General features: G+C 46.3%; 4 protein-coding genes across 4 annotated transcripts; 2 read left to right on the top strand and 2 right to left on the bottom strand.

Moving 5' to 3' along the window:
- Positions 1 to 1689: 1689 nt before the first annotated feature.
- Positions 1690 to 5933, top strand: EYB26_009756 (uncharacterized protein; the record flags this gene model as incomplete). Its single annotated transcript, XM_054269003.1, has 11 exons — positions 1690 to 2526; positions 2579 to 2767; positions 2825 to 3296; positions 3346 to 3470; positions 3527 to 3598; positions 3652 to 3876; positions 3928 to 4031; positions 4090 to 4348; positions 4400 to 4542; positions 4593 to 5191; positions 5248 to 5933. The coding sequence occupies 11 exons, from the start codon at positions 1690 to 1692 to the stop codon at positions 5931 to 5933; spliced, it is 3711 nt and encodes a 1236-aa protein (XP_054124978.1).
- A 419-nt stretch (positions 5934 to 6352) lies between these two features.
- EYB26_009755 (uncharacterized protein) lies at positions 6353 to 7484 on the top strand (the record flags this gene model as incomplete). Its single annotated transcript, XM_054269002.1, has 2 exons — positions 6353 to 6737; positions 6847 to 7484. The coding sequence occupies 2 exons, from the start codon at positions 6353 to 6355 to the stop codon at positions 7482 to 7484; spliced, it is 1023 nt and encodes a 340-aa protein (XP_054124977.1).
- Positions 7485 to 7683: 199 nt separating this feature from the next.
- On the bottom strand, positions 7684 to 9781 carry EYB26_009754 (uncharacterized protein; the record flags this gene model as incomplete). Its single annotated transcript, XM_054269001.1, has 3 exons — positions 7684 to 7755; positions 7803 to 9263; positions 9317 to 9781. 3 exons carry the CDS (start codon positions 9779 to 9781, stop codon positions 7684 to 7686), a joined length of 1998 nt encoding a protein of 665 aa, XP_054124976.1.
- A 504-nt stretch (positions 9782 to 10285) lies between these two features.
- On the bottom strand, positions 10286 to 12659 carry EYB26_009753 (uncharacterized protein; the record flags this gene model as incomplete). The annotated part of the gene is made up of 3 exons (XM_054269000.1): positions 10286 to 10921; positions 10972 to 12222; positions 12276 to 12659. The coding sequence occupies 3 exons, from the start codon at positions 12657 to 12659 to the stop codon at positions 10286 to 10288; spliced, it is 2271 nt and encodes a 756-aa protein (XP_054124975.1).
- Between the last annotated feature and the right edge of the window lie 373 nt (positions 12660 to 13032).

Here is a 13032-nt window from a genome sequence, read left to right as displayed (position 1 = left end):
CCATTTATACTCGTAAGTCGTATCCCAGCTTTCTAGTTCTGTATAGTTCCATGGAGCAATGTTGTCGGACACAGGACGAAGAATTGAATATTTGTAATAGTAGAAGTATCCAGGGACCGAAAGATGAATCAAGAACTCTTCTCGGTCTTCACTGTGTCTTATCTTGAGGGCACCCAACGACTTGATACCTATCATACCCAGCAGGTACTAACAAGTCAATGCTAGACAACCCTTTGCTGCTGGGAACGGATCTAGATGGTCTCTGAGCGTAAGAATAAGCTCGTCAGGAAGCTGGCAGAGACGACTCGATTTTTGAAGTAAGAGCATAGCTCAAAGTAATAGTAATTGGTTGTGGATAATCAAGAAGCTGTTCTTGACCTTGGAAGGTATGCGAGGAAGTGCTTGGAATGAAGCGGTAGGAAATATAGGAAATATGATTTTACTGAAATGGAGGGCTTCGTAGATTTTATACCTAGATTCATGACTCCTAGAGTGATACTTGTCATATGAATACCAATAGCGGTCTAGTCATAATTTTTGTCACTCAATAGAATGGGTAAAAGCATTTCCAATGACTCTCTGAGATGGGACCATCTAGTACCTTGACTGGTAGAGAGGTCACGTCCATGTGAGTCTGCTATGACTGGCCAGCCTCTAAGTCATGCCAAATATCCAGTAAAAAACCAGCAAGCCCAAAAACCATAGGATAAAAGAAACATGCTTGGATATGTGTATATGCCATACATATAAATATTCGATGGCAGTGCCTATGGCATGTATCCATCCATGTTAGGGCACGGCGCTTAAGAAAGGATGATGCTATAAGCAACCTGGAGAAAATCACTGCTTATAAAGGGGCACTTCGCACTAGAAACACGCGCATCACCTGACCTGAACAGCAGACCCACTGGCCGTTACCCAATGTGTCTTAGTCTTTCAACGCTTCGTTCATACATGCATCCATCGCCCAGCTCAAATTTGTAGAGCTCTTTCCAACTGTATATATAGTTCTGGAACTGAGGTCCGGATAACTCTTGCTGAAAAGGTCACACGTTGGAAGTTACTGTGTTTTGTCTGGAGGATTTCTTCTTCAGACTGAACCGGAGGGTCATCAAAACACACCGAGCCCGTTGCCTGGATGATATTTTGATCATTAAGGCGGCGCACTGCGCGATTTTCAAGGTACCTCCTCGATTCGCCATATTGAAAACACAACAGAGGACGAAAAGGAAAAAAACCGACGTTTTCCTTTCTCTGGACACTGTAAACTTGTCACGCGCTTTTCGGATTCAAAATTCAACGGGGAGAGTCCAGGCATTGATCCAATCTGCCCGCGACCCACCAGCTATTTAAACGGCCAAGCCCAATCAAAAAGCAAACGCTTTTGTCGCCGACCAAACAGTATATTCTCTCCAACATACAGCATATTGGCACGTTCTGCATCTTGTAAAAAGACCTTTTTGCAAAGTGTTCAAGGTACATAACGAACATCCAGCCGGACACCCAAGAAACAGCCGGCGTGCAGAGAAGGAGGAAAGGGATCACCAAAACATCAACGAACGGGAAGGACCAGGGCAAACGATGATGCCAGCCGTGCAGTTCTGAGAGAAGAAAAAGAAAAAGAAGGGGAAAAAAAGACGATTTCGCTTTTTTCCAACTGTCGGAGTCTGCCGTTGACAATCAACAACCATGGATACAGGTGGTCAATCTGCCGCAGACGGCATGGCCGACATCATCCATGCTCTGGAGGTCTCCCACAGTCCCATGTCGTCGAATGCACTGCGGGCAGAAGCCCTTCAATTTCTTGAATCGAAAAAGCAAGATGAACATGCGGCGCCTACAGGGTTTCTACTTGCCTCGGATGTCAACAATTCGCCACTCATTAGGCATTTTGGACTTTCATTACTCGACCATGTCCTACTGCATGCGGGGTTTGCTTTAGCAAGCAATCAAATCATGGAGCTTAAGGAGATGATCATGGAACTGTCTCGAAGAATACAACAAACGGATCCTAGCTACTACCGCAACAAGGTTGCTCAGCTCTGGACCGAGGTGGCAAAGAGGAGTTGGGGTATCGATTGGAACAGCATGGACCAAGATCTGTTTAACTTGTGGAACGGCAGTGCTCTCCATAAAGAACTCGTCCTATCAATCCTGGAAACTCTCTCAGAGGATATATTCTATCGAGAGGATACTGCTTCGTCGCTAAGGGGTACGGACTTGAACAGGGCGTTGGTCGAAATATTCACACCACTTGCTGTGTTTCAAGAGACGTTTCCAGAAAGAGAACACCATAGACAGGAGATTCGATATCTTGATGATGGATGGCTTTCCAGGATATGCATTCTCATAAATGAGTGTCTTGGCAGCGTCAACACCTCACGCGAGGCGAAGGACTGCACATTGAAGGCTCTTGCGGTACTAAGGTCTGCGCTGGTTTGGTCTATACCAAAAGCTATCATAACATGCGATATCGTTACAACAATATGCCGCACCCTCACTTCACAAATTGAACATATTCTTCTGGTATTGTTCCTCACCGCTTGATTGTCTTTGACAACAGACTAACATGACTTAGGCCGCTATAGAAGCCTTACATTCTTTGTACAGCAGATCTAATGTCGAAGTTGATGAATTTGCGCCTTTGGTAGAGCAGATTTACAATGTTGACCATCTGGTGCTGTTGAGACGGTTATATGAGTGGGCTGCAGTTGATGCTACCGACATTGACGAGACAAGATACAATATAAGTAAAAAAGTGTCAGAAGTACGTTGAGAATAGTTCTTATTTAAAGCGGATTCCGTCGCTGATATTCTTCTACAGCTTATGTCTTATGCGGCCTCCTTCTTAGAAGATAAAGATCTTGATTTGCAGAGCGCCTCTCGCACCGACATACCTTTTCTCTTCGAGTTCCTGATTGAAATCCTCCGACACCAGAGTCTGACTGTCTCAATTCCGGTGTTGCATTCCTGGTCACGACTACTTACAGCGGAGAGAGTTGAACAAATGGACTTTGTTGCACGTTTGATTGCCCCCTTACTTGAAATCTGCACTCAACGGCTAGTGCGGTGGGAGAATCTTCCAGAGGACTCGGAAGATCCCACTATCCTCTTCCTGAACGACGATATAGATACGATCCCGGAGCGACACGCATTTGTTGGCAACTATCGCCGCTATTGTTCTACCGTGATAGAGGTCATCGTCCAGAAACGGCCGTATGAAGCTGTTCCACATATTCTTTCTGATGTGAACCAAAATCTCAGCAATCTTTACAATGGCGTTCAGCCCTTCAGTGGTATGTTCAATGATCTCAAGATGAAAGATCTTTGCTAACGCTGAGACAGTGGCAACATTTCAGAAAGCATCGTTTCCACTTATGCGTGCTGATACTCAATTTTCGGTGGTTGAAGCAACTCTAAAGGGTTATCAGAAGTGGATTATAGCGCATGGTCGCAGCCCCCAAGAAGATGTAAGGTCAAGCTGTGTGGTGAAGTGTAGTCTCGTACTTACTAATATCACAATCAGGAACAGCAGCGAACTCAGCTCGAACAAGCGATTGAGAATTGGGCCATGAGTTTGATGCAAAGGAATTTCGAGGTAGGCAACGATATCAACGAGAGAAGGAATCGCAGTACTTACGGGTTTTCTAGGACCCCATACTCAAACAAAGAGTCATTAGACTCGTTGTTGACATATCTTCAAAAGCTCTCGACAAAACACCAAGCTTTGCACTGAAAGTTTTGGAACATATTTTGATGACCCATCTGGAAGACCAACCACAATACCCAGCTTACTCGGATGCGGTTAGGGAGCTTCACAGTCTCGCGAGTCACGAATTACGTAGACTGTCAATGCGCTATGCGGATTACTTCTTCGTTAGTACATCTAGCCGCTGATAGAGGAGCTTTGTGCTAACATTGTTAAAGACATTTTATGATGTCCTAGAGCCCAAGATACGGGAGATTGCGGCAGCACATCAGCTAGACGACAAGCTGCAGACCGAGTTGATTTCGGTCTTGTTAATCATCACGTAAGTTCTAACTTGCTGGTAATATCGATCTACGTGTTGCTAATATTTTATCTTTTAGACAACGTACAAAGAACGTTGATCCTCGTGTTCGTGAGGAAAGGCTCAACTCTTTCATGGAACCTGTTCGAACTGCTTGGCAAAACGAAGAATTCAGGAACATGTCGTCTTCCTTCAATGGATTCTGCGAGCTTCTTGGTCTGGAGAAAGTAGGCCCATACATGCAAAGCAAACAAGCTGCAACTATCGAAGATTGGTCGGCTGTACCGCTTGATAGCATAGGGAAAGATATTCAAGGAGAACTTGCGAGACGATTTCAGGTGTGTATATTATGAATTTTTGTTCTGTGCCCTTCTGATATTCGAAAATAGCAACTACCTTTGCGTGGAACGAAAACTCTACTCGCTGTTTCCACAGAAAAACTCAAGCGAACGGATCCTGCGTATGAACTTGGATGTGCTCTCTGGCGGAATGTGATACCTACAATCCTGCCTACTTTGTTACAGCTAATCGGGTACGTAACTCACCTTTTCCTAGTCTTCATTTAAGCTGACATAATTTAAGCCATGCACATGCCTTTCACAATCCCTCGAACTGGAGTAGCCTTTCTCAAGATATGATGGCCGTGGTTGGTCAGATACTCACGGATCGATTTTGGCAAGCCGGAATTTCGACAGGAAGTCGAGATGACTTTTATACCAAGATCACTACTTCGAAAGCTACTTTAGAAGGCTTTGCTTCATCGGTTCGAGGCAAAGTTAGAGCTGTGCGAGAGTCCTGTTACTCAATGCTCTTCAGTATGAGTCGACTACGACAATATTTCTACGGCTTTGAGGAACTACCCGGACCCTTGTCAGAGGCACTATTCAAGGATTCAACTCATTTATCGTCGCATCAATTTTCAATTCTGCTGAACATTTCTCGTTGTCTCATTGATGACTGTCCGGTCCAGTACCGAGAACATTTCCTACCACCAATGATCAGTACATTGTTCAAGCAAGTTGACAAGAAGGTCACGGAAGAGTGGGACAATATAGAGCAACGCAAGACTGGCCTCGTTGACGGAGATTTGACAGAGGAAATGAAGGATGAAAGCATCCTTCGGCAGCTGACATATTCCGCGGTTATCATGGTAGCTAGTCTACTGGACCCTCAAAGAGGTGGTAAGTAATGAGTTTAACTTAAACCCGATATTGGCATTGACTAACCGTTTCAAAAGATCCAGATGCAGCTACCAGCGATGATCCAAGCGCACCACAACCGCCGGTATCTCTGGAAACTTCCATGAGACACTTTGTTCTCTCTAACCCTACGATATTGGAGCCCGTCTTCATGTTTTGCACTCATGCCCTACGCATGCGAGACACCAGATGCGGGAGCATCATTACTCGAGTCCTTCGTTCTATTCTTGTCGACTTTGCACCTCCGGTCAATACTCCCACAGCAATTACCATTCGAGAATTTATCTCCACAGAGGTCCTTCGCGCATGCATTACATCGGTTCATGAGCCATATTTTGTCGATATGCAACGAGACCTTGCAACACTTATTGCATCAATATGGGTACTATATGGCTCCAGTACAACCACGCCGCGGTCGGTCATGCTAAGTCTTCCCGGCATGCACGAGCAGCGCGTAGCTCAAACCGAGACGGCTCTGATGAGCTCAACATCCGGCCGTCAACAACGCGCCCTTGTTTTGGATCTCCTCGAAGGGTTGCGCGGGGTTAGTATCTCGGAGCAAGGAAAGATCCTCGGCACACGAGAAGAGCGTCGGAAGGCTCGTAGCGCAATGCAACAGCGGTACATGTCAACAGCCCCCCCGGATATGGAGGGACAACAGAAAACAAAAGTCAATATCGATGATGGGCCTGATCTTGGTGGTTTAGCAGACATGTTTGGTTAGATGAAAAGCATATTGGTAGGTGAATGAGCTGGGGAGGTTATTCGATAATAGCGGTGGTACAACTAGCATTACTTGCATCATTAACCTACATAACCACATAAAAATAGACTAACTTTACGAATTACAAATTATATATTCAGCGTTTACAATGAACCAGTATGATTCTCCCAGGTTGATGAATTCTAGTCCCATAATGAGCGGTGTCAACTTCCCGCAAAGGACACAAGGTAGTCAAACCATGCCCTAACACCGAATTATCCCCGCGGACTTGATCGGAGGACTTGACTTTTGAAGGGGATGAACAAAACCCCAAGGTTATATAAACCAGCTTGATTACGTCCAATCTGAACGAAGCAGAACCAAAAGATCATTATTAAGATTCATATTCCACTAACACCCAACTTACCGTATAACACAAAATGACAACCCTCCTAGCCCCCTACGCCGCCGACCACGAAGACCCCAACGGTCCCGGCGATGCTCGCCCAACAGCCCTCAAAATCATCCGCGACCAAAAGCTCGACGGCGCTCTGATTGGCAAGACCTTCTTCGTGTCCGGCGGCACAAACGGAATTGGCGTCGAGACTGCACGCGCCCTCCACGTTACGGGTGCAGATGTGTATATCACAGGACAAACTCGTGAGAGAGGAACGGAAGTTGCAGAACACATTGCCGGGGATGGCAAGCCGGGAAAAGTAGTGTTTCTGGAAATGAATCTGGGTTCATTAGAGAGTGTTAGAGGTGTAGCCAAAAAGTTTTTGGAGGTTAGTGGTGGGAAGGTTAATGTCTTGATCACGAATGCTGGTTAGTTTTTTTTTTTTTTTTTTTTTTTTTTTTTTTTTTTTTTTTTTTTGGCCCTAATCCCACCCTTCCGTCTCTAAGGCCTATGTTAACAGGCGGTACCTGTGGAAAGGGATAAGAGGCTACCCCAAGGACAAAACGCAAGACGGCTTTGAGCAGCACTTTGGTATCAATCACCTAGGCCACTTTGCGCTTTTCCAGCACCTCAAGGATGCGCTCCTCGCTTCTTCGACACCAGAATTCAACTCTAGAGTCGTCGTGCTCTCTGCGGCGGGTCATCGACAATCCAAAATTCGGTTCGGTGATTACAACTACGACAACAGACCCGACGAATACAACCCCGGTCTCGCCTACGGCCACTCCAAAATCGCAAATATCTACATGGCCAACGAGATCGAGCGCCGATTCGCAGACCAGGGTCTACATGCAACAGCCGTTAATCCGGGACTGATCCCGGGGACGGGGCTAAACAAAAAGATACCACCAGAACAGGTAGCGCAGATGTGGAAGATGGCTGCGTTGAGGAGCCTGCTGAAATCTGCGGAACAGGGGGCCGCGACGACGATTTGGGCGGCTGTAGGAAAAGAGTGGGAAGGCACCGGCGGAAAGTTTTTGGAGAATGTTCAGATTAGTCCGCCTGCGGATGAGAGTAAGGGACCGGTCAGTATGGGGTACGCGGAGTATGCGTATGATGTTGATGCAGCCACGAAGTTGTGGGAGGATAGTTTGGGGATGGTTGGGTTGGAGTAGTCCGATCACCTTGAAAGACTGGTTACTTGTACAGGCTGATTACTTTAGGTTTTAGATAGTCTTGAGCTGAATTATTATTGGAGTGGATATCTATATCATTACATTGCATATATATATATATATATACATAAATCATCTAAATATATTCACAGACTAAACTGCCCGGTATTCAGGATGATTCAAAAACGACCCCTTAACACTAGTCGCATCGGTCGCGCAATTCCCACAAGGACAATTCTTCAGCGTCCGAAGACTGTCGCGAAGACTTTGCCTGTACACCTCGACATACGTAGTACTGTGTTCGCCCCTAAAACTCACCATACTTCCAAGGATGGTGCCAAGATTCATATAAGACAAGAAATGGCAGTATGTTTGGCAGATTCGACGGGCCCAGATTTCGCGGCAAACAAGCAAAGTCTGAAGAATGGTTTCTCGTTGTGGAATTTCTATGTTGGTCTGCGATGACCCGTTGGAGTTCATGTCCATAGCTATAGCATCGTTCCGGGTCACTATCAGACAGATTGTTAATGTTGCGGCGTAAAAGTCGTGTTTGTAATATTCGCCTAGCCAGGCCCGGCCTTCGGGACTATTTGGACATTCTGAAAGCTGTCTCTGGAAAACGAGGAGAGCCAGTGCGGATTCTAATGTAGACCAATACGATATTGGATACTCGGTATCAGCGTTTGGTCGTAGCCCGTAGACAGAGTGAAGCGCAAGTAGAAGACGCCGTAAGTATATCTGCAGCATGAATAATTGATCTTGCTTCCAGTCTTCCAGCGGTGGTGAGTCAGAGGGGTGGTAGAATTGAGATGTTTCCAAGAGCAAGTTCTTGATTTTGACGCTGTATATGAGAACATCTTCGTACGAAAGGTGTGTAGATGGCGAGTTTGCATGAGCTACTGTGTCACAAGCTAGATGAAATGACTGTGCGACAATGATCGAAAAAGTAGAATCTGTGAACTCTTCTGGTGGTCGTACGATGGGATAGCCTTGAAGCGACGGACTCAATTCTGTATCATTTAGGTTCATGGGCGGCTGGGTGTTGATATCCGATGATCGAAGCACAAATGGTGTTCCAGTCAAAACCGAGATGCTCGTTCCCATCAAGGCCATGGTCGTCCACAGCTTTCTGCGTATTTCTCTGTCAAACAGTGTCGTGCTGTCGCTGATGTCATGTTGAGGGTCCACATTAAGGCCAATGCCAATAGCCATTCTCAGAACAATGGCCATAAGAGGGCCGCATGCATCAAGCTCAAGACAACTGGAACCAAGAATGCGCCTGGCCAACACCATCATACACAGTGTTCGCAACGACAAGAGATTCGGCGCTATCAGAAAGATTGTGCTCTTCAGGCATGTTTCCGCGCCACGAAAGTACTGTCTCAACGTTGTCTCCTCATCCGGAGTTATGTTGACACCTCGCGACATGTGATGGCTTAGCCCTAACATAACGAGCAACTGCGCCAACCAGTCATCCTCTACCGCTGCCGGATCCTCCCAGAATTTGTTTAGTTCCTCGTAAAAAGTTGGCGGATGAAGCATCGGATGAGTCCTCTCTATGGTATTCATATAAATGCCGATCAAGAACATGACCGTCGGGCGGTCTGGTATGAAGCTAAGGACCTCTCTCTTACTAGGGGCCTGCTCCTGATACCCACTTCCGAATGGGTAATTAGAGGGGAATATGGAAGCTTGGACATTATTTGTAATTTTGTGGAACACCCCTTCCAGAACCTGAAATAGTGGGTTCGTTTCCATAGACTTGTGCCCATATTGAATCTATGCAGAGATTAGCACAATGAATCAAAGTTACTCGGGTAGGTGTATGGTACCTGTCGGGAAACCGTGAGCCAATGGGTTGACCCTCTGAATTTGGAATTCCAGCTATTATACGGATCATGAACTGATTTTATAGACTCTTCACTCTTAGATGACGTCGTTGTCGTGGCTGGTGACGATGCAGAAAATACAGAAAGGTCTGTTTCAGTCTTGGGCAACAAAAGTGCAGGCTTAGTTTTGTCAACTGGCACTTGAGGCGATTCACTTGATTTGCCAGTCTGGTCTTCGTCGGACGACGTTACACCGTTCGGCTGTGCGGCAGGAAACGGTGCATAGTGGCAGCTTGCGGCTCTGTCACTCCATACACAATGGCGACAAGGATGGCTACGGTCACATTTTACCTTGAGCCGGCGACAGGGAAGACAAGAAAGAGTCTGCCGTTGTCGACGGCGAACTGGTTTGGAGGTCGCTGGTTTGTCGTTTAATTTGAGCTTCTCGAATTTTTGGTGATCAAGCATGTTGCACAGTGATCGATATCAATTGGATGGCATAGTTCACTAGATGAGTAGTAACTGACGGAAGAAAAGATCAGAGGCAAAACCTCGATGCATGAAGTGAAGCAATATTGAGACGATGCCTGTGACGTCTCGATTAGAAATGTAGGCCGCTTTTTCCCAAAGCGGAATAGCGGCCTGAAAGATCTACTCTGTAGTCTATACAAGGCCACAAGGCAGCAGCCGGCGGTTCGGTGCTTGGAGTCGGGGCCGAACGCCTTCGGGTGCGGTAAACCCCGACTTCCCGGCCCCCATGTGTGTGTACAACTCTACAGGGAAAACCTTCGACATGTTTTTGTTGCTTCTGGAGTATAGAAGTTTCATATCTCTCAATTCACAGCCAAACCAAATAGTTTGCATAAGACGTAAATATGTAACAAAAAGTCGCTTGCAATATGTCCCAGATGATCAGTGTTCAAAAACATTCAAAAAAAAAAAAGGAACAAACAGAAACAAAAAAGCAATCATTCACATTACAGAGCAGATCTTCTGGCACTGATCTAGGTAAGACTCATCCTCAGGACTGACGATGAGACCACTTGCTTTGCGCTTGATGCCTTGAACTGTGATATCCTGATCTCCTTCGCCATGCCACCATTTGAGAACTTGGAACGAATAAGAAGACTCTTCTCGAGTCTCAATGGTCCACTTCCCTCCGCTCACGGTAACGCTAATTTCCGCAGCAGGGAAGTGAAACTCCGGCAAGTAGATCTCAGTAGGAGCTTCCTGGGTAGTTGGCTTGTCGGCATATAATGATAGCGTAAATTTGCAGCCCTTGAGATCAAACCCATGGTTGAGAAGGTCACCGCTTGTGTAAATAGCACTAGGGCGAACGTATGCCTCTCCTGCCCTATATCCCGGCTTTCCTTCTGGCTCAGATACTTTAGACGACTGTCTGGAAATGCTTGGGGTCTCTATGACAGTTTTGATATTATTACGGGCGATTTTGCCATTATCAATCGAGCTGCTACTTTGAGAGAATGACGGCGAATTTCGGTGGAGTGCCAAGGTCGAATCACTCAGGGAAGAAGGTAGTTCGAGATCATCTCTAGATAAAATAGAAAGATCTTCTCCATTCCATTGATCTCCCCATTCATGATCATTCTGTAACATCAACTTAGCGAAGACAACGCCTAAGGAGCAAAAAGACTTACCTGTGTTACATAAACCCATAATGTGTACCCGTTTGATCCACTGCCCTCTAACGCAAAGTGATTGGCGTCCATTGCGCTTATTTGACTGCTGTAGTCACCCTTCTTATATGCACTCTTGTCGTCCATATCGTATGGAATTCCAATTTCACTGAAAACCATAGGATGATCTCCCATACATTCGAAACTTTCGTCTCGTAGAAATTTGAGTTGATTGCGTAGACAGTTTCGAATGGCGGTTTCTCCAACTTTGACGCCAAAGGCTGGTGTCCAGTACTTGCCACGAAGTATACCTATCACGTCAACATTGTACATACTATTCCAATGTTTTGTGAGTAGTGTCAGTCCATCGTAATAATGCGCGGCATGTACCATGTTTGGATCGTCATCCTCGGTTCCTTTGAGCTTAGGAGGCACTTCCATGACCGGAGGCTGGATCAAGAGTATGCTATTTGAATGCACACTTCGAATGGCATCTCGATAGGCTCTGTAGTGATCCATAAAATAGGTGTTGATGAAGACATCGTAGTTCAGAGGTTCTCCTGTCGTGGGGTTTTTCGAGAAGTAATCCCCCTGCAGTAATTCGTCCGTAGAAGGATCCCAGACGCCGTGCTGTGCCCATATGCATGTACCAAGCTTCCAGTTGGGGTCCCTCTTCCAACCGTACTTGGTATCATCGTGGTCAGCTGGTAACCACGCAGATTCGCCTTCAGGGTCAACCAGTTCTTTTCCAGTCTCGTAAGGGCCAAAACTTCCAAAGGCCCAGGTACTCATCTCACAGGCGCGACCCGACCCATTTAGCATCGCTTGAAATGCAGTGGGCGAGGTACCCATTTGAAGTTGTTGAGAAGTAGGAACCACGTTGATGTTCTGATACCCGACCAGTCCTCGGTGTGGTTCATTGAGAGATTCCCATCCAATGATGACTTCATCTTCTAAGTCTCCGGCCTCATGAATTTTTTGAGCAAGATATTTGCAAGACCCAATGAAGTGTTCTTGCAAGTAGTCTTGAATATTTCGTCCATCGATGATTGCCTTGGGCGCAAAGTCTCGGCCTGCCCAAAACAAGGTGAATATAGTCTGACATGCGAGCCGCGTATAATTCGTACTCCAGATCATTTTTGGGAACTCAGATGGGTTGGGCCATGTATTTTGAACCAGAGCTGCTTGAGTCTTGTTGAAGTTCTCAGGATTGAAACCTACAGCATATAGCGTCCATAACGGAGCCCCAGAGCCTCCAGAGAAACGCGACCACTAAAAACATTAGCTACCTATCGATTTTCCAGGGCAGATCGATCTAAACGTACGACATCCTGATGAGGGTCCATAAAGACATAGAAATTGTATTGCTTCGCGATGCGCAAGACTTCGATGGTATAAGCGATCCATTCGTCATCGTACTTTCCTGGTCCCGAGTGCTCGATGGCCTCCCAAGTGAAAATATATCGAATCGTATTGTAACCCCATTTGCGCAGCCTGCCAAAATGTAACGGAGCTTCCTCTAGGCTAAAGGGTTTACCAACAAAGGAGACATTGTCACCATCGAGAAAGCGTTCCGCGACATGGGATGGAACGTTCGGGTTCTTCGGGCATTTCGCGTCGCCCGCAACGTTAATACCTCTCAAAGTAATTTCGCGGTGGTATGGATCACGAAACTTATGGCCTTCAATGTGCAAGCGGAGAGGTGCCATTTTGCGGGCGCTGTGGTTCCTAGATTGATTGTGTTGACCTTGAAAGACTCCAGAATCAGACCACTCCTACTCAGACGGAGCTGAAGTCTGGTTCATAAAGACAGATGCCGAAACTTAACCAAAATTTCCACAAAGGAAATTGGGACGAGGAGAGTCCTACCCGAAGAGTAAACAACGACGTTCGGTGAAGTTGAAAGAGTGCGTCTGACGCTGTCCCCTGGACTGCGATAAAGCTAGCGGATGGGCGATAAGGGTATTTATGTCCTGAAAGGAAGTACGTTCGTTCGTACGTAGTTACCGAGTACCGCGGTGGTACCTAACTTACCGTATTTGTTCATAGTAGAGCTCCGTGACGTACCGGCAGCTCCGCTCC

Source organism: Talaromyces marneffei, chromosome 8, assembly GCF_009556855.1.
Source record: "Talaromyces marneffei chromosome 8, complete sequence".
In the NCBI taxonomy this organism is placed as follows: domain Eukaryota; kingdom Fungi; phylum Ascomycota; class Eurotiomycetes; order Eurotiales; family Trichocomaceae; genus Talaromyces; species Talaromyces marneffei.
Note: the sequence above shows the minus strand (reverse complement) of the source record. Positions and strands in the feature narration are given on the sequence as shown.